The sequence below is a fragment of the Oncorhynchus mykiss genome, chromosome 12 (genome assembly GCF_057628025.1).
Source record: "Oncorhynchus mykiss isolate SJ-2025 chromosome 12, ASM5762802v1, whole genome shotgun sequence".
NCBI classification, from domain to species: Eukaryota; Metazoa; Chordata; class Actinopteri; order Salmoniformes; family Salmonidae; genus Oncorhynchus; species Oncorhynchus mykiss.
Window position 1 is genome coordinate 17,095,112 of NC_143033.1, and position 13,436 is coordinate 17,108,547.

The 13,436-nt window shown below is 41.8% G+C and overlaps 2 protein-coding genes and 1 long non-coding RNA gene across 5 annotated transcripts; 1 reads left to right on the forward strand and 2 right to left on the reverse strand.

Moving 5' to 3' along the window:
• Positions 1-358: 358 nt before the first annotated feature.
• Positions 359-4,882, reverse strand: ppwd1 (peptidylprolyl isomerase domain and WD repeat containing 1). The gene is made up of 11 exons (XM_021622775.3): positions 4,513-4,882; positions 4,204-4,306; positions 3,728-3,831; positions 3,483-3,603; positions 2,864-3,311; positions 2,509-2,699; positions 1,982-2,171; positions 1,383-1,564; positions 1,146-1,227; positions 859-1,041; positions 359-703 (listed from the first exon to the last, which is right to left on the reverse strand). Exons 1-11 carry the CDS (start codon positions 4,643-4,645, stop codon positions 560-562), a joined length of 1,881 nt encoding a protein of 626 aa, XP_021478450.1. The 5' UTR covers positions 4,646-4,882; the 3' UTR covers positions 359-559.
• LOC110537059 (protein SREK1IP1) lies at positions 4,882-8,449 on the reverse strand. 2 transcript variants are annotated; one of them, XM_021622782.3, is made up of 5 exons: positions 7,949-8,449; positions 7,504-7,548; positions 6,016-6,174; positions 5,515-5,587; positions 4,882-5,410 (listed from the first exon to the last, which is right to left on the reverse strand). In XM_021622782.3, the coding sequence occupies exons 1-5, from the start codon at positions 7,959-7,961 to the stop codon at positions 5,245-5,247; spliced, it is 456 nt and encodes a 151-aa protein (XP_021478457.2). In that variant the 5' UTR covers positions 7,962-8,449; the 3' UTR covers positions 4,882-5,244. The 2 variants fall into 2 exon arrangements, with proteins under 2 accessions (XP_021478457.2, XP_021478458.2); XM_021622783.3 differs by having other exon boundaries at positions 6,016-6,171; positions 7,949-8,301.
• Positions 8,450-9,939: 1,490 nt separating this feature from the next.
• On the forward strand, positions 9,940-12,602 carry LOC110537060 (uncharacterized). 2 transcript variants are annotated; one of them, XR_002475561.3, is made up of 7 exons: positions 9,940-10,194; positions 10,725-10,804; positions 10,982-11,025; positions 11,171-11,262; positions 11,362-11,637; positions 11,763-11,842; positions 11,968-12,602. It is a non-coding gene; the product is annotated as an uncharacterized LOC110537060 (long non-coding RNA). The 2 variants fall into 2 exon arrangements; XR_016484796.1 differs by having other exon boundaries at positions 12,153-12,602.
• Positions 12,603-13,436: the final 834 nt, after the last annotated feature.

Here is a 13,436-nt window from a genome sequence, read left to right on the forward strand (position 1 = left end):
TTGATCATGGCTTTTGTAAATCATGTGACGCTATTAAATAAACTGTCTGGATGTTGCTTTTTAAAAATGTAACCTTAACTAGGCAAGTCAGTTAACAAATTATTATTTACAATGGACGGCCAAACCCGGATGACGCTGGGCCAATTGTGCGCCACCCTATGGGACTCCCAATCATGTCCGGATGTGATACAGCCTGGATTCGAACCAGGGACCGTAGTGAAGCCTCTTGCACTGAGATGCTGCGCCACTCGGGAGCTTATATGGTCCAACCCATTCAGAAAAGTTGCAGCTGGATAATAACTCAAATGATTCTATATGTTGCCAGTAACATGGACATTTCTATCTGAACGTTCTGTAATGAATGTTAACAAGACACTGGTTTATTCAAAGTACAGCTCTGTTGACAAACATGTTACTAAGCAACCAACAAATTCTTAATTTCTCACATCCAAGATAGAAAAATGCAACAGGCAGCAAGATGCATTCTTGAATAATCCAACACTTTACTTTAAAAATGGAACGTAATAGTACACAACATATTGGTGAGATGGAAACATGATTACTTGATGGTGATGTTAATGATGCTGATGTCTTCGTAAGGTTTGTCTGTTTTAGGGTTGACTTTGAGGTTGGAGATCCGCTGAACCACCTCCATTCCTTTGGCACTCCTCCCAAACACGGTGTGTTTGTTGTCTAGCCAGGGCTGTAAAGACAAGTAGGGAGAGATGTTCACTTAGGTTTATTTGAACATCTTTGTACATAATGCAGAAATGTACAAAACGGGGATAAAAACTTTACTTCAACTGAAGGAATGCAGAGAAAGTAAAAGATCAGACTTCACAGAGAGTGAAGAGTTACCGTGGGCACGACGGTGATGAAGAACTGTGATCCGTTGGTGCCGGGGCCTCCGTTGGCCATACTGAGTGTGTAGGGCCGGTCGTGTCTCAGCGTGGCATGGAACTCATCCTCAAACTCCCCTCCCCAGATACTCTCCCCTCCCATGCCCGTCCCTGTAGGGTCCCCTGTCTGGATCATGAAGCCCTGGGTGGAGAGGAAAGAGAACAGTCAAAACATAGTCCGTCACATCTTGTGATTCAGTTCCTACTACAAAGTCAAAACAATGAGCAGTGATTAAAATGTCCTACCTTGATGACGCGGTGGAATATGTGGCCATTGAAATAACCATTCCTGCTGTGAACACAGAAGTTCTCCACTGTTTTGGGACACCTGAGATACATAAAGTAGTCTATAAACATAAGTAAAATTGTCCAATAAAATATATCATAATTGCAAAACTGTATAGGTTCTGAGGAAAGTTAACAGACAACCCATGGCATTGCAAATGGAAAGGAAGCCCTTTAAAACAACAGAGGGTGACCTACTCGACAGGGAACAGTTTGATGTGGATGTCTCCCATGGTGGTGTGGATGATAGCGCTGTCTGACACCCTCTTGGGCCCCTCTGCCTGGGTAGCAGCCATCACCTCCTCCTTAGACGGCTTCTCGTTGAACACGTCTCTGTCTGACTCGGCACTTTTAGTGTCCTCCGGCTCCCTCTTGGAAAACTACCAAGACAAAAGAAGGAACAGTGACAAAAATCCTGAGGAAATGATGTAATGCGGGTGAAAATATGGCAAAGAATGAAGCAATAAGGCACATGGCTGGTATAAGGGCTGTACTTATGCACAACGCATTGCAGAGTGCCTGGACACAGCCCTTGGCCATGGTATATTGGCCACAAACCCATGAGGAGCCATATTGCTATTATAAACTGGTTACCAACGTAATTAGCAGTAAAAATAAATGTTTTCTCATACCCGTGGTATACGGTCTGATATACCACAGCTTTCAACCAATCAGCATTCAGGGATTGAACCACCCAGTTTATAATAACAAATAAATAGGAAGGGAGCAACAGTAATAGACCATTTCGCTTTTGGACGGGCTACAATTGCCCTGCAGGGACAAATAAAGTTGATTACCATGTAGAAGCGGTTCTTCTTGAAAGCAGTACAGAAGATGGTGGGGTCTGGCATTGTGCTCTGCAGGGCCGGGTTGTCTGATGCCTTCATCTCGATGGTGGGAGCTGTATTGCATGCCTTGGCAACCCCCTGGAACAGGCTCAGCTTCACCACACGAATGTTCTCTAGCTTCCCCAGGATACGTACACACCTGAACACACATGGGTGGGAAATAAAAACATGTTAGACTAATGCTCTCGTCACTTTCACAAGACAAAGGGGTTTCATGAAAACATTGTTGGGGCAAGGGTTAGAGACAGTCCACAACCCTGGCCCTGGAGAGCAACAGTGTGTGCAAAATTTTGTTTCCATCCAGCCTTAAAACATCTGATTCAACTAATTAACTTATCATCAAGAGCTTGATAAGTTGAAGGAGTGGTTTTTTGGTGCAAAAAGCCTGCTCTCCCTGTAGCTCTCCGTGGCTGACACCCACTGTGTTTTTAGAAGATATTACTGTCTTAAGTCCATTTTGACCATTTAAATGCTACCTGTTGGTCTCCACATTGATGACCTTGATGCCCAGCATGGTTCCGTAGAGGACAAAGTGACCCGTCTCATCAAAGATGATGTTGGTCAGCCTGATGCCATCCACTTTCTCCAGTTCCCTCTCCACCGCCATCCTCCGACCAAACTCCATGTCTGGCAGCTGTTGCTTCATTTGCTGCAGCTCTGTGAACTTCTACAGGATCAGGTCAGAGATGGGCCATGATGAGAGAAATGAGCACAGTTCAGATAAATGCACTGGGGAAATGTGGGAAACGGTGATAAATTATAACAAGATGTAGCACAGTTTATTAATAGCAATATGAAATAAAGTCCTGATTCTGAAAGTTGGAAACTTACCGATAACGACTCATCAAACACCCTCATCAGTTTTCCCGTCAGGAAGCGGAAGATCCTGACTTTCCTGTCGGTTGCGATGGTAGCCATCTTCTTCCCGTCGTGGGAGAAGGCCAGGCTGGTGGGGTAGGTTTTGTTTTTGGCAAACTCATAAAGGTCTGTGTCAGTCTTATACTGCCAGTCCACGTGCCTGGGGAATTTGAACTCGCTGGGGAGGCCGGTCCAATACTCCAGCATTCCAGCCTTGTCTGCGGAGACGATAACCCTGTATCTAGGGTTGAGGCGGATCTGGGACAGCGGAGAGGAGTGCATCTTGTCGAAGGTGTGGAGCTTCTCGTTGCTTCCTCGTCCATCATAGACGAAGATCTTCCCAGTGGATTTCTCTGAGCAGGCAACGCAGCAGATGGCATCGCCTGGGTTGTAGATCCACTCACACTGGCCAGGGTGGAAACTACACAACACACAGAGCAGAGGAATGGCAGATCAACTAGGAATAAAATATGTGCTATAGCTCTATGGTGTTTTTGAAGCGGGAGAAGGGATATCTTTTGGCTTTAAGAAAACAAGCTAAATTGCTAAACGTTTCACCTTTAAAAACAATAAGCAAAAGATGCAAACTCACCCCAGCTTCAGCATGTTGATCATGTCAAAGTTGACCACATCAAAGACTTTCATGGCCTGGTCGTCCCCAACAGAACAGAATAGAGCTCCATCAGCACTGACAGAAATACACTCTATAACTCCTGTAACACATAGAACAAGAATAACAGTCAATTATAGCCTTGAAATTACATTTCAGTCAATCTAAAGCCCAGTCTGAGGTTGCATAAAGATACATGTTAATTCATACAGAGGCATTATTCGTACCAAGATGACTGCGGAAGTGTTTGACAAACTCTACCCCCTCATCTTCTTTCTTTTTCCAGAACTTCACATGGCCGTCCTGACTGGCTGTGATGATGAAATCTGTCCTGGAAATGAAAATAATACAAGAGTTTATGAGGCAGACTGATCACCATTGGTGTGTGTGTAACATTTGGCATCCAGGAAAACACAAATCAATGTACCAGGAAGTAAACAAATCAGCAAGTGAAAGTGTCTCATGCGGTGGCAATATCGTAAATATGAATGAAAACCCTAATTCAGGGTTAAGCATAAGGTTACCAGTGTAGTTAAGGTTACTGCTAAGGTTAGGTTCAAAATCCGATGTTAAGAAGATCAATTGTAGACATAGGCAGGGTTTATGACTTTGTGGCTGTGGTAACTAGTGATGACCGAAAAAGGACCATATACCTGTAGCTAGAAAACTGCAATAGCTAGTTATCGAACGTTACAATACTTACTTGGAACAGACAATGTGCGTTATAACATCCCTATGCATGTAGCTCCTCTCGTACATGGCTGCCGATGGCAAATTGTCCAAATACACACGTTCATACTCCAGCACTGTACGAAAACAAAACCACTGTTGTTAGACGCAATCACAATGAGAGCAACACGATTTCAGCTTTGTTCTGGGAAATTGTTTGAGCGCTAGGCACTCTGGCTAGCGTGATAGCGAGGAGCACAGAAGTTAGCATACATCAAGCAATGCAACATAGCTCGCTAGCTCAAGTTGCTTTATCTCGCTGGTTAGCTTTTCCATCATAAACCTTTTCTCTTCTTGGTCTGTGTCGCCTCGCTTGGCATGGGTCCAACCCATTCCTCCTCTTCTCCAGCTTCTCCATCATCCTGATTATCGTCTAGTTTTCGTTTCAGATCTGCGTTCTCTGCGGTGGCCGCCATATTTGCCGAATTCACTGTTCTCCCCTCGGTTTCCGTATCCGTTCACCGCGGGCTTGGAGAACAACTCAATAGCTTAATACCGCTCCCTGCAGTACAAACGTGGAATTAAAGTGCATGGCTCTGCATCTATCCTTTCTTCCATCTGCCTTTTCCATTCTGATAATTTACTTGAAAGATCAACACTTGGAAAATAAAAAGTTCAAACGGTTTGCTAATAAATCAGATAATCTACAAGCTTTCTATGTATAGAATACCTTTAATAACAAATTCCATCAATAACAACAAAAATACTTTGAGCATTCACCAATGTCAAACAAGTAACAGTAAATGTGGGTCCATTGTTTCATTTGTAGCAGAGGCTATATTAACCAGACCTTGAATCTGTGAAACGCGAGGGCCAGATACACTCAGTGTCTGCACCTATTACTTTCCATAGGACATAAATCATAGAACAAAAATTCAAATTAAAGTTAAAAAAAAAACTCTATAATATTTTATGGTAAAGTGTGTCTAAATACATTTTCATGTCTTAGTTTGATTCCTCTGTTAAATGACAGGTGCAAATACTCAGCAAATCTGTCCCTAAATGTTCCATCTTCTCAATCAGTGTCAGAGGACCTGCTGGAGCTGTCAGATGAGGAAGAAACATGTTTCTTCTTCTGCTTCTTCTTGTGACGTTCCTTCTTTTCCTTCTTGCCCTTTTTCTTGTGGCTTTTGTGTTTCTTTCTCTTCTTGCTCTCTTCTTCGTCACTTGATGAAAAGGACCTGCAAAAAAGGACAACTTCCACAGTTATTAAACATACAACACCACTAATAATAGGCATAATTATTTATCACAGATACTGGAATTAGAAGACAATGTGAAATACCTCTTCCTTTCAGACTTTCTGTCTTTACTTTTCCTCCTCTTGTGTTTAATTTTCCTGGTGTCCTCCTGGGAACCTACAGCAATCAGGACAAATACACAAAACCATTCAGACAAAAAAAAAAACACTTGAATAAAAGTGAGCGCAACACAGGTGATGAAGCCAAGACTAGGTCATATAACTGTGTATGTTATAACAGAGTAATACAGCAGTGCTAAGTCTGTTATAACTATTGTTCTGTTGTTTGTGGAACAAGCTTCAAAATGTTCTTAAATGTGATGTTTTGGTGCCTCTAAGACAATTCAGAAAGCTGATTGAGCACCTTATTACTGATGAATGTGTTTGTTTTTTTATGGCCGTGTTTTTCTTTCTGCTTGCATTTTGATGTGTGTATTTTCTGTAATTCAGGGCTTATCTGCAAAAGAGACCGTGGTCTCAGTACTGAGAAAATAAAGGTTCAATTGTAAAAAATATTTTTAAAATTGTCTGTTGTACTGTATTGACCTTTTGAGTCTTTTCCTCCCCGGCCCAGCTTGTCGTTAGGCAGATCCTCCTGCTCGTCCTCCGTACTCTCTTCACTGCTTGTACTGCTCACGTCCAGGACAATGTCTTTCCGGGGGTCCACACGCACAAAGTTACGGCACTCGAACGTCAGGTGGCCTGCTGATGAAATGACAAGGGTAGAGAAGAGAGTAATGAAGGGAAGTACTTTAGAGAGCAGCTGTATCTAGCACAGTATGATTATGACAAACAACATCTCCACTTCACTGATCCTCAACACTGGGGCCCCACAAGGGTGCGTGCTCAGCCCCCGCCTGTACTCCCTGTTCACCCATGACTGCGTGGCCATGCACGCCTCCAACTCAATCATCAAGTTTGCAGACGAGACAACAGTAGTGGGCTTGATTACCAACAACGACGAGACAGACTACAGGGAGGAGGTGAGGACACTCGGAGTGTGGTGTCAGGAAAACAACCTCTCACTCAAGGTCAACAAAACAAAGGAGATTATTGTGGACTTCAGGAAACAGCAGAGGGAGCACCCCCCTATCCACATCGATGAGACAGCAGTGGAGAAGGTGGAAAGTTTTAAGTTCCTTGGCGTACACATCACAGACAAACTGAAATGGTCCACCCACACAGATAGTGTGGTGAATTTGTCTTGTCACATAAAACCCTAAAACTTTTACAGATGCACAATTGAGAGCATCCTGTTAAGCTGTATCACCGCCTGGTACAACAACTGCACCACCCACAACAGAAAGGCTCTCCAGAGGGTGGTGCGGTCTGCACAACGCATCACCGGGGGCAAACTACCTGCCTTCCTGGACACCTACAGCACCCGATGTTACAGGAAGGCCAAAAGAATCATCAAGGACAATAACCACCCGAGCCACTGCCTGTTCACCCCGCTACCGTCCAGAAGGTGAGGTCAGTACAGGTGCATCAAAGCCGAGACCGCGAGACTGAAAAACAGCTTCTATCTCAAGGCCATCAGACTGTTAAACAGCCATCACTAACACAAAGAGACTTCTGCCTACATACAGACTTGAAATCATTGGCCACTTTAATAAATGGATCACTAGTCACTTTAATAATGCCACTTTAATAATCTTTACATATATTTCATTACTCATCTCATATGTATATACTGTATTTTATACCATCTATTGCATCTTGCCTATGCCGCTCGGTCATCGCTCATCCATAAATGTATATATTCTTATTCCATCCCTTTACTTAGATGTGTGTGTATAAGGTAGTTGTTGTAGAATTGTTAGATTAGATAACTTGTTAGACATTACTGCACTGTCGGAACTAGAACACAAGCATTTCGCTTCACTCGCAATAACATCTGCTAACCATGTGTATGTGACCAATAAAATGTGATTTGACACACTCAGGGGTCAGGAAAGACCATGTTGTAACTGTATTCACAAGGCTTGAATATGTAGAGTTAGAGACATGATATAAGCAATAAAGATTACTTACGATAACCACATTTCTTACACCCAGCTCTGATGTCCTTATTGGGACCTGCAAATTAAGTGAGAAATCAAATCATTTACAAATGTAACAACTTCTTGCTTTGTTGTTGTGTAGCAAAAACGTAGGCCTGTAACGTTATATTTAACGCCTAAAATAATTGGATTCCTTCTATGATTCACATTGAGACTAGCTATAACATAACACAACTATTATCAAATTAATAGGGAAGCTAAACTGCCATTCACAAACTATTGTCGAAATAACTTTAGCTAGCTATCTAAACATTGAGCACAATCATGCTAGTTAATCAGAGGTGCAAGGCTAGCTAACCTAGCAGTCCATAAATTCCATAAAAAAGGCAACTATTCGATAGTTAGGCTATAGCTAGCTAACTCCAATTGCCATTATAATATGACATCCGATTAGTTTTAAGTTGGATCAAACATACCTGATGCAGCCATTATCACACTTTATTGACAAGAACCTTGTTGCGTTCATAAATTTCAAACCATAAAGTTCCCAGTGGGTCCTCTACAAAATAGCTCCGGTAGGAAATATCAACGGGTTAGTTCCCTGTAACGTCTTTGGTAAAACCGAATTTTGAGCGGATTTCACTCACTACTTGATATATAATTCTAATTTACTAGTATTTGTGACTCTCTTCTTTTTCATATATCTTTCATAAGGAGGGTTTTCTTGATATAAATGTGCAAGCCTCCTTCAAGCTAATTTATGTTCTGTGCGATGTTTTAGTGGGATTGTTTACAATGTAACACACAGACCACATTTTTTTTAAAGAATATGAAAATAATGATTAATCTATATTTTAACCGATTTGTGTAATTACGTAATTTTCCTACAAATATGTAATAATAGTTCGTTACTATTTGAAAAATATCACCCTCGAACTAATATTAGGGAAAAACGCTTCCAAGCATTGACTTCAAATCAAATCAAATCAAATCAAATTTTATTTGTCACATACACATGGTTAGCAGATGTTAATGCGAGTGTAGCGAAATGCTTGTGCTTCTAGTTCCGACAATGCAGTAATAACAAGTAATCTAACTAACAATTCCAAAACTACTGTCTTGTACACAGTGTAAGGGGATAAAGAATATGTACATAAGGATATATGAATGAGTGATGGTACAGAGCAGCATAGGCAAGATACAGTAGATGGTATCGGGTACAGTATGTACAAATGAGATGAGTATGTAAACAAAGTGGCATAGTATAGTATAAAGTGGCTAGTGATACATGTATTACATAAGGATACCGTCGATGATATAGAGTACAGTATATACGTATGCATATGAGATGAATAATGTAGGGTAAGTAACATTTATATAAGGTAGCATTGTTTAAAGTGGCTAGTGATATATTTACATCATTTCCCATCAATTCCCATTATTAAAGTGGCTGGAGTTGAGTCAGTGTCAGTGTGTTGGCAGCAGCCACTCAGTGTTAGTGGTGGCTGTTTAACAGTCTGATGGCCTTGAGATAGAAGCTGTTTTTCAGTCTCTCGGTCCCAGCTTTGATGCACCTGTACTGACCTCGCCTTCTGGATGATAGCGGGGTGAACAGGCAGTGGCTCGGGTGGTTGATGTCCTTGATGATCTTTATGGCCTTCCTGTGACATCGGGTGGTGTAGGTGTCCTGGAGGGCAGGTAGTTTGCCCCCGGTGATGCGTTGTGCAGACCTCACTACCCTCTGGAGAGCCTTACGGTTGAGGGCGGTGCAGTTGCCATACCAGGCGGTGATACAGCCCGCCAGGATGCTCTCGATTGTGCATCTGTAGAAGTTTGTGAGTGCTTTTGGTGACAAGCCGAATTTCTTCAGCCTCCTGAGGTTGAAGAGGCGCTGCTGCGCCTTCTTCACGATGCTGTCTGTGTGAGTGGACCAATTCAGTTTGTCTGTGATGTGTATGCCGAGGAACTTAAAACTTGCTACCCTCTCCACTACTGTTCCATCGATGTGGATAGGGGGGTGTTCCCTCTGCTGTTTCCTGAAGTCCACAATCATCTCCTTAGTTTTGTTGACGTTGAGTGTGAGGTTGTTTTCCTGACACCACACTCCGAGGGCCCTCACCTCCTCCCTGTAGGCCGTCTCATCGTTGTTGGTAATCAAGCCTACCACTGTTGTGTCGTCCGCAAACTTGATGATTGAGTTGGAGGCGTGCGTGGCCACGCAGTCGTGGGTGAACAGGGAGTACAGGAGAGGGCTCAGAACGCAACCTTGTGGGGCCCCAGTGTTGAGGATCAGCGGGGAGGAGATGTTGTTGCCTACCCTCACCACCTGGGGGCGGCCCGTCAGGAAGTCCAGTACCCAGTTGCACAGGGCGGGGTCGAGACCCAGGGTCTCGAGCTTGATGACGAGCTTGGAGGGTACTATGGTGTTGAATGCCGAGCTGTAGTCGATGGCAAATATCCTTCACCCCCATTTACTACAGGTAAATAAAGCACCCATGATTAAACAACATGGCGGTTGACAGTAATCTGGGTTAGCAAGAAATGTAGACATTCATCTCTACATCTTTGCAAACCACTTAGTGCTGAATTCTCGAAAAAAAAAGTAAATTAGCTATCTATTCTACTGCTGAAAAAACAACGGATTTCCGGTTTCTAGTTGTTCGTTGATCTCAACGACAGAATGAGCAACATCTACATTCAAGAGCCTCCATCGAATGGAAAGGTGAGCGCGAGCATTTGTTCCCCTGGTGACACTTATTAATATCTCACTGTCACTACAATGGCTTGCATGATAAAGTGATCATTCGGAACAAATTATCTTTGTCTAGAAACCCGACATTGAATTGCATTGAATCGTACGTTGGGCAGAAATGAGCGTTTGTATCAGGAAAGTTTACTCTTACGACCTCTACAAACCAGATTGTTAAATACCCGTTGTCTGTGCAGTTCGGCCTTTTGGTGGTAGGGATTTGAGACAAAATATCACAGGAAGGTATAATTACATCAAATGTTCAAAGCGCTGGTAGTACGTTCAGAGTTCTATCACCTGAATATGCAGAATATAAAATGCAGGAGATGCATGCGTACTTGCCTAGCTCGTGCACCTGTTTACATGGTTCTGCTAGAAATCTGAACCAGCACTTTGAAAAGTTGATGTATTTATACTTTCCTGTGATTTATTGTCTCACATCCCTACCAAAAGGACCAACTGTATGGACAACAGGTAAACTAAGTTAAAATAGCATTCCATAGAGTGGTGCCAGAGTTCATTGTCCAAGGAGGAGATCCCACAGGCACCTGGACGGTGGAGAGTCCATGGACGGCAGTTCAAGGTTAACCTTCACTGTCTCATCACCTCATTATCTCGGATCATGTTCAATCCCCCCAAAAGATAAGACTAGACATAAACAGAACTCTTCTACTTGGAACCTTTGCCAACTCACCCATACTACTGCTACTAATGATGAAACAGTTTTTGTTTTTCTGTTGGTTCTGTCCCACGTTCTCAGGATGGTTAGATGAGCTCAACAACAAACACACCATCTTTGGAAAGGTAAAACGCCAAAAGAAGATCCATGCATGTTGTAAATCTTTTAGTATGCAGCATTTGTAATCTGAGCCAACTCAGTTGTAATTGCAGCAAACAGATTCTAGAAGCCATCTTTTCCTGTAAATGAATCTTCCTTTCCTCAATACAGGTGATGCAATGTACAACATGCTCAGGTTAGCAGAAGTGGAATGTGATGACGAGGAAAAACAGTTAAATCCACACAAGTTACAAACCACTGAGGTATGGGTTGGGTTTACATCACACTATAGTATTTTAGCACTTTGACCATTCATTTGTTCCAATTCCGCCAGACTTTGTTTCCTTAAATCTTCTCTGCAGGTGTTACATTCTCCCTTCGATGACATCATTCCACGTGAAACAAAAAAATCCCAAAAGGATGAAGACAAAAAAATAGGGCAAGAAATCTGTCCAAAGCAACAGTGTTTAATTTACTATTATACACACTTTCTCTGCTCCTCAATCTGTTGCTGACTTGGAAGCGTGGCACTGTAGTTATGAAAAGTCGACCATACTTGTTTTGTCAGGAACTTTAGTCTGTTGTCATTCGGAGAGGAAGCTGAGGAGGAAGAGGAGATGGTAACTCAAGTCAGCCAGGTAATTATAACATGACCTGTGTTATTCTTATTCTGCACTTCAAATCAAGCTCGCCATCTTATGTATTGTGTCACCCATTCTTTGTCTGTCAGATATAAACACACACCTTGTTTCTTTTCATCCAGACACTGAAGGGGGAAAGCAAAAGCAGTCATGACCTGCTGAAGGATGATCCACTGCTTAGCTCTGTCCCCACAGTCAACAAGTCAGTACACTAAGATGTAGTACAGACACCATGTTCTGCTGCCTCAACTTATCTTGTTTTGACAATGAATTAAATTCATGAGTTAATATATTATTTATTTTAATCTATTTGTCTTGTTATTGAAGGAGAAAAGCCAAGGTGCAGCTGGAGAAGCATCAGAGTTATTCTCTTATTCCTTCATGTTATCTGCTCAATCAAGACCGAATGCATCACATTATAATGCATTCCATTCAACTTGTTGGAAAACACATTTTCTCTGAGTGTTCTCCATTCTTTCTCTCATCTCTCTCTCACATTCTCTTGTGTTCAGGGAGAGGATGATGAGGATGAGGGAGATGCGGATGGTGATGAAAAGGAGTATGACTCTGATGAGAGGCAGGAAATGAGGGAGAGGATCTTTAAGAAGATGGAGGAGAAGAAGAGTACAGACCCCAGTGAGGAGGACAGAGGGAAGAGGACCAACCGCAGGTTGATTACACAAAAATGATATACCATCCACAGCATAGCCTAAATGCCTTTTACACACCTCTTTTTAATTTGGAGAATGTTTTCTCACATGTTACGCTATAATAGCATTGTTTACGTTACGTTTACTTTCATCAGTGTTCAGAGTTTATGGCACTTTTTCTTAAAGGCCCAATTCAGCTGTTTTTATATTATTATCAAATAATTTCTGGATAACAGTTAAGTACCTTACTAGCTAGGTTTCCATCCAATTGTCGACAGATTTTTATGCATTAAAAACAATATTTTCCCACCAGAGATGTGTTTCTGTCAAATTGACTTGTTGCAGATTAAAGGCTGTACGTGATGATATAGTGCACATAAAAATACCTTTTGCGGTTAAATTTCCATTTACCTGAGATTTTTTAAAATTCTATTGCATTTTCAACTCTACTGATGGGTTTTCTCAAAATATGCTGTGTTATATAGTGAGTATGCCCACTCTGGTATTGGCATGTAAACTCTAGCCAACAGCTCACAAATACTCTACCTGTATAGCCTGCATGGGATTATTATGGACAAAGGAGCAAGATTATTTGTATTTGTCAAACGACAGCCAAGCATCAACCGTCATGTCACCAGAATAAGACCCTCAATATTTATTGGAAAGGTGCATCAAGCTCATCACCTTGCACTTTCACCACCCTGTGACGTTCATTACTGACTTAATCTGTAGCCTAATAAACTGCAGGCTTTCCTGAGTCGTGGTGGGAGGACCACACATGTCATTGCGTGACTCCAAGTTTACTTTGATTTTATGGTTATTATATCAATATTTGCCCATAAAAGCGTTTCAACTGACATTTCTTGCATATTAATTTTACAGACGCAAAACTATCCCACCTTGTCTAGTGTGTTTTGTCGACATTTGGAAAGTTTACCAAAACATTTTCTGTTTCTATTAGGCCTGTCGTAAATATATATATATATATTCGACATGTACTTTTATTTGTAAAAAATAAATAAAAAATTGTCCCTTCACCACCCTCTTCTGAGAACAAATTTTATTTTAGCTTTTGCTCGACATGCAATTTGCTCCTATTAAAAGGTTGTATGGAAACCTGGTTTGTGTAATACATTTCCATTAAAA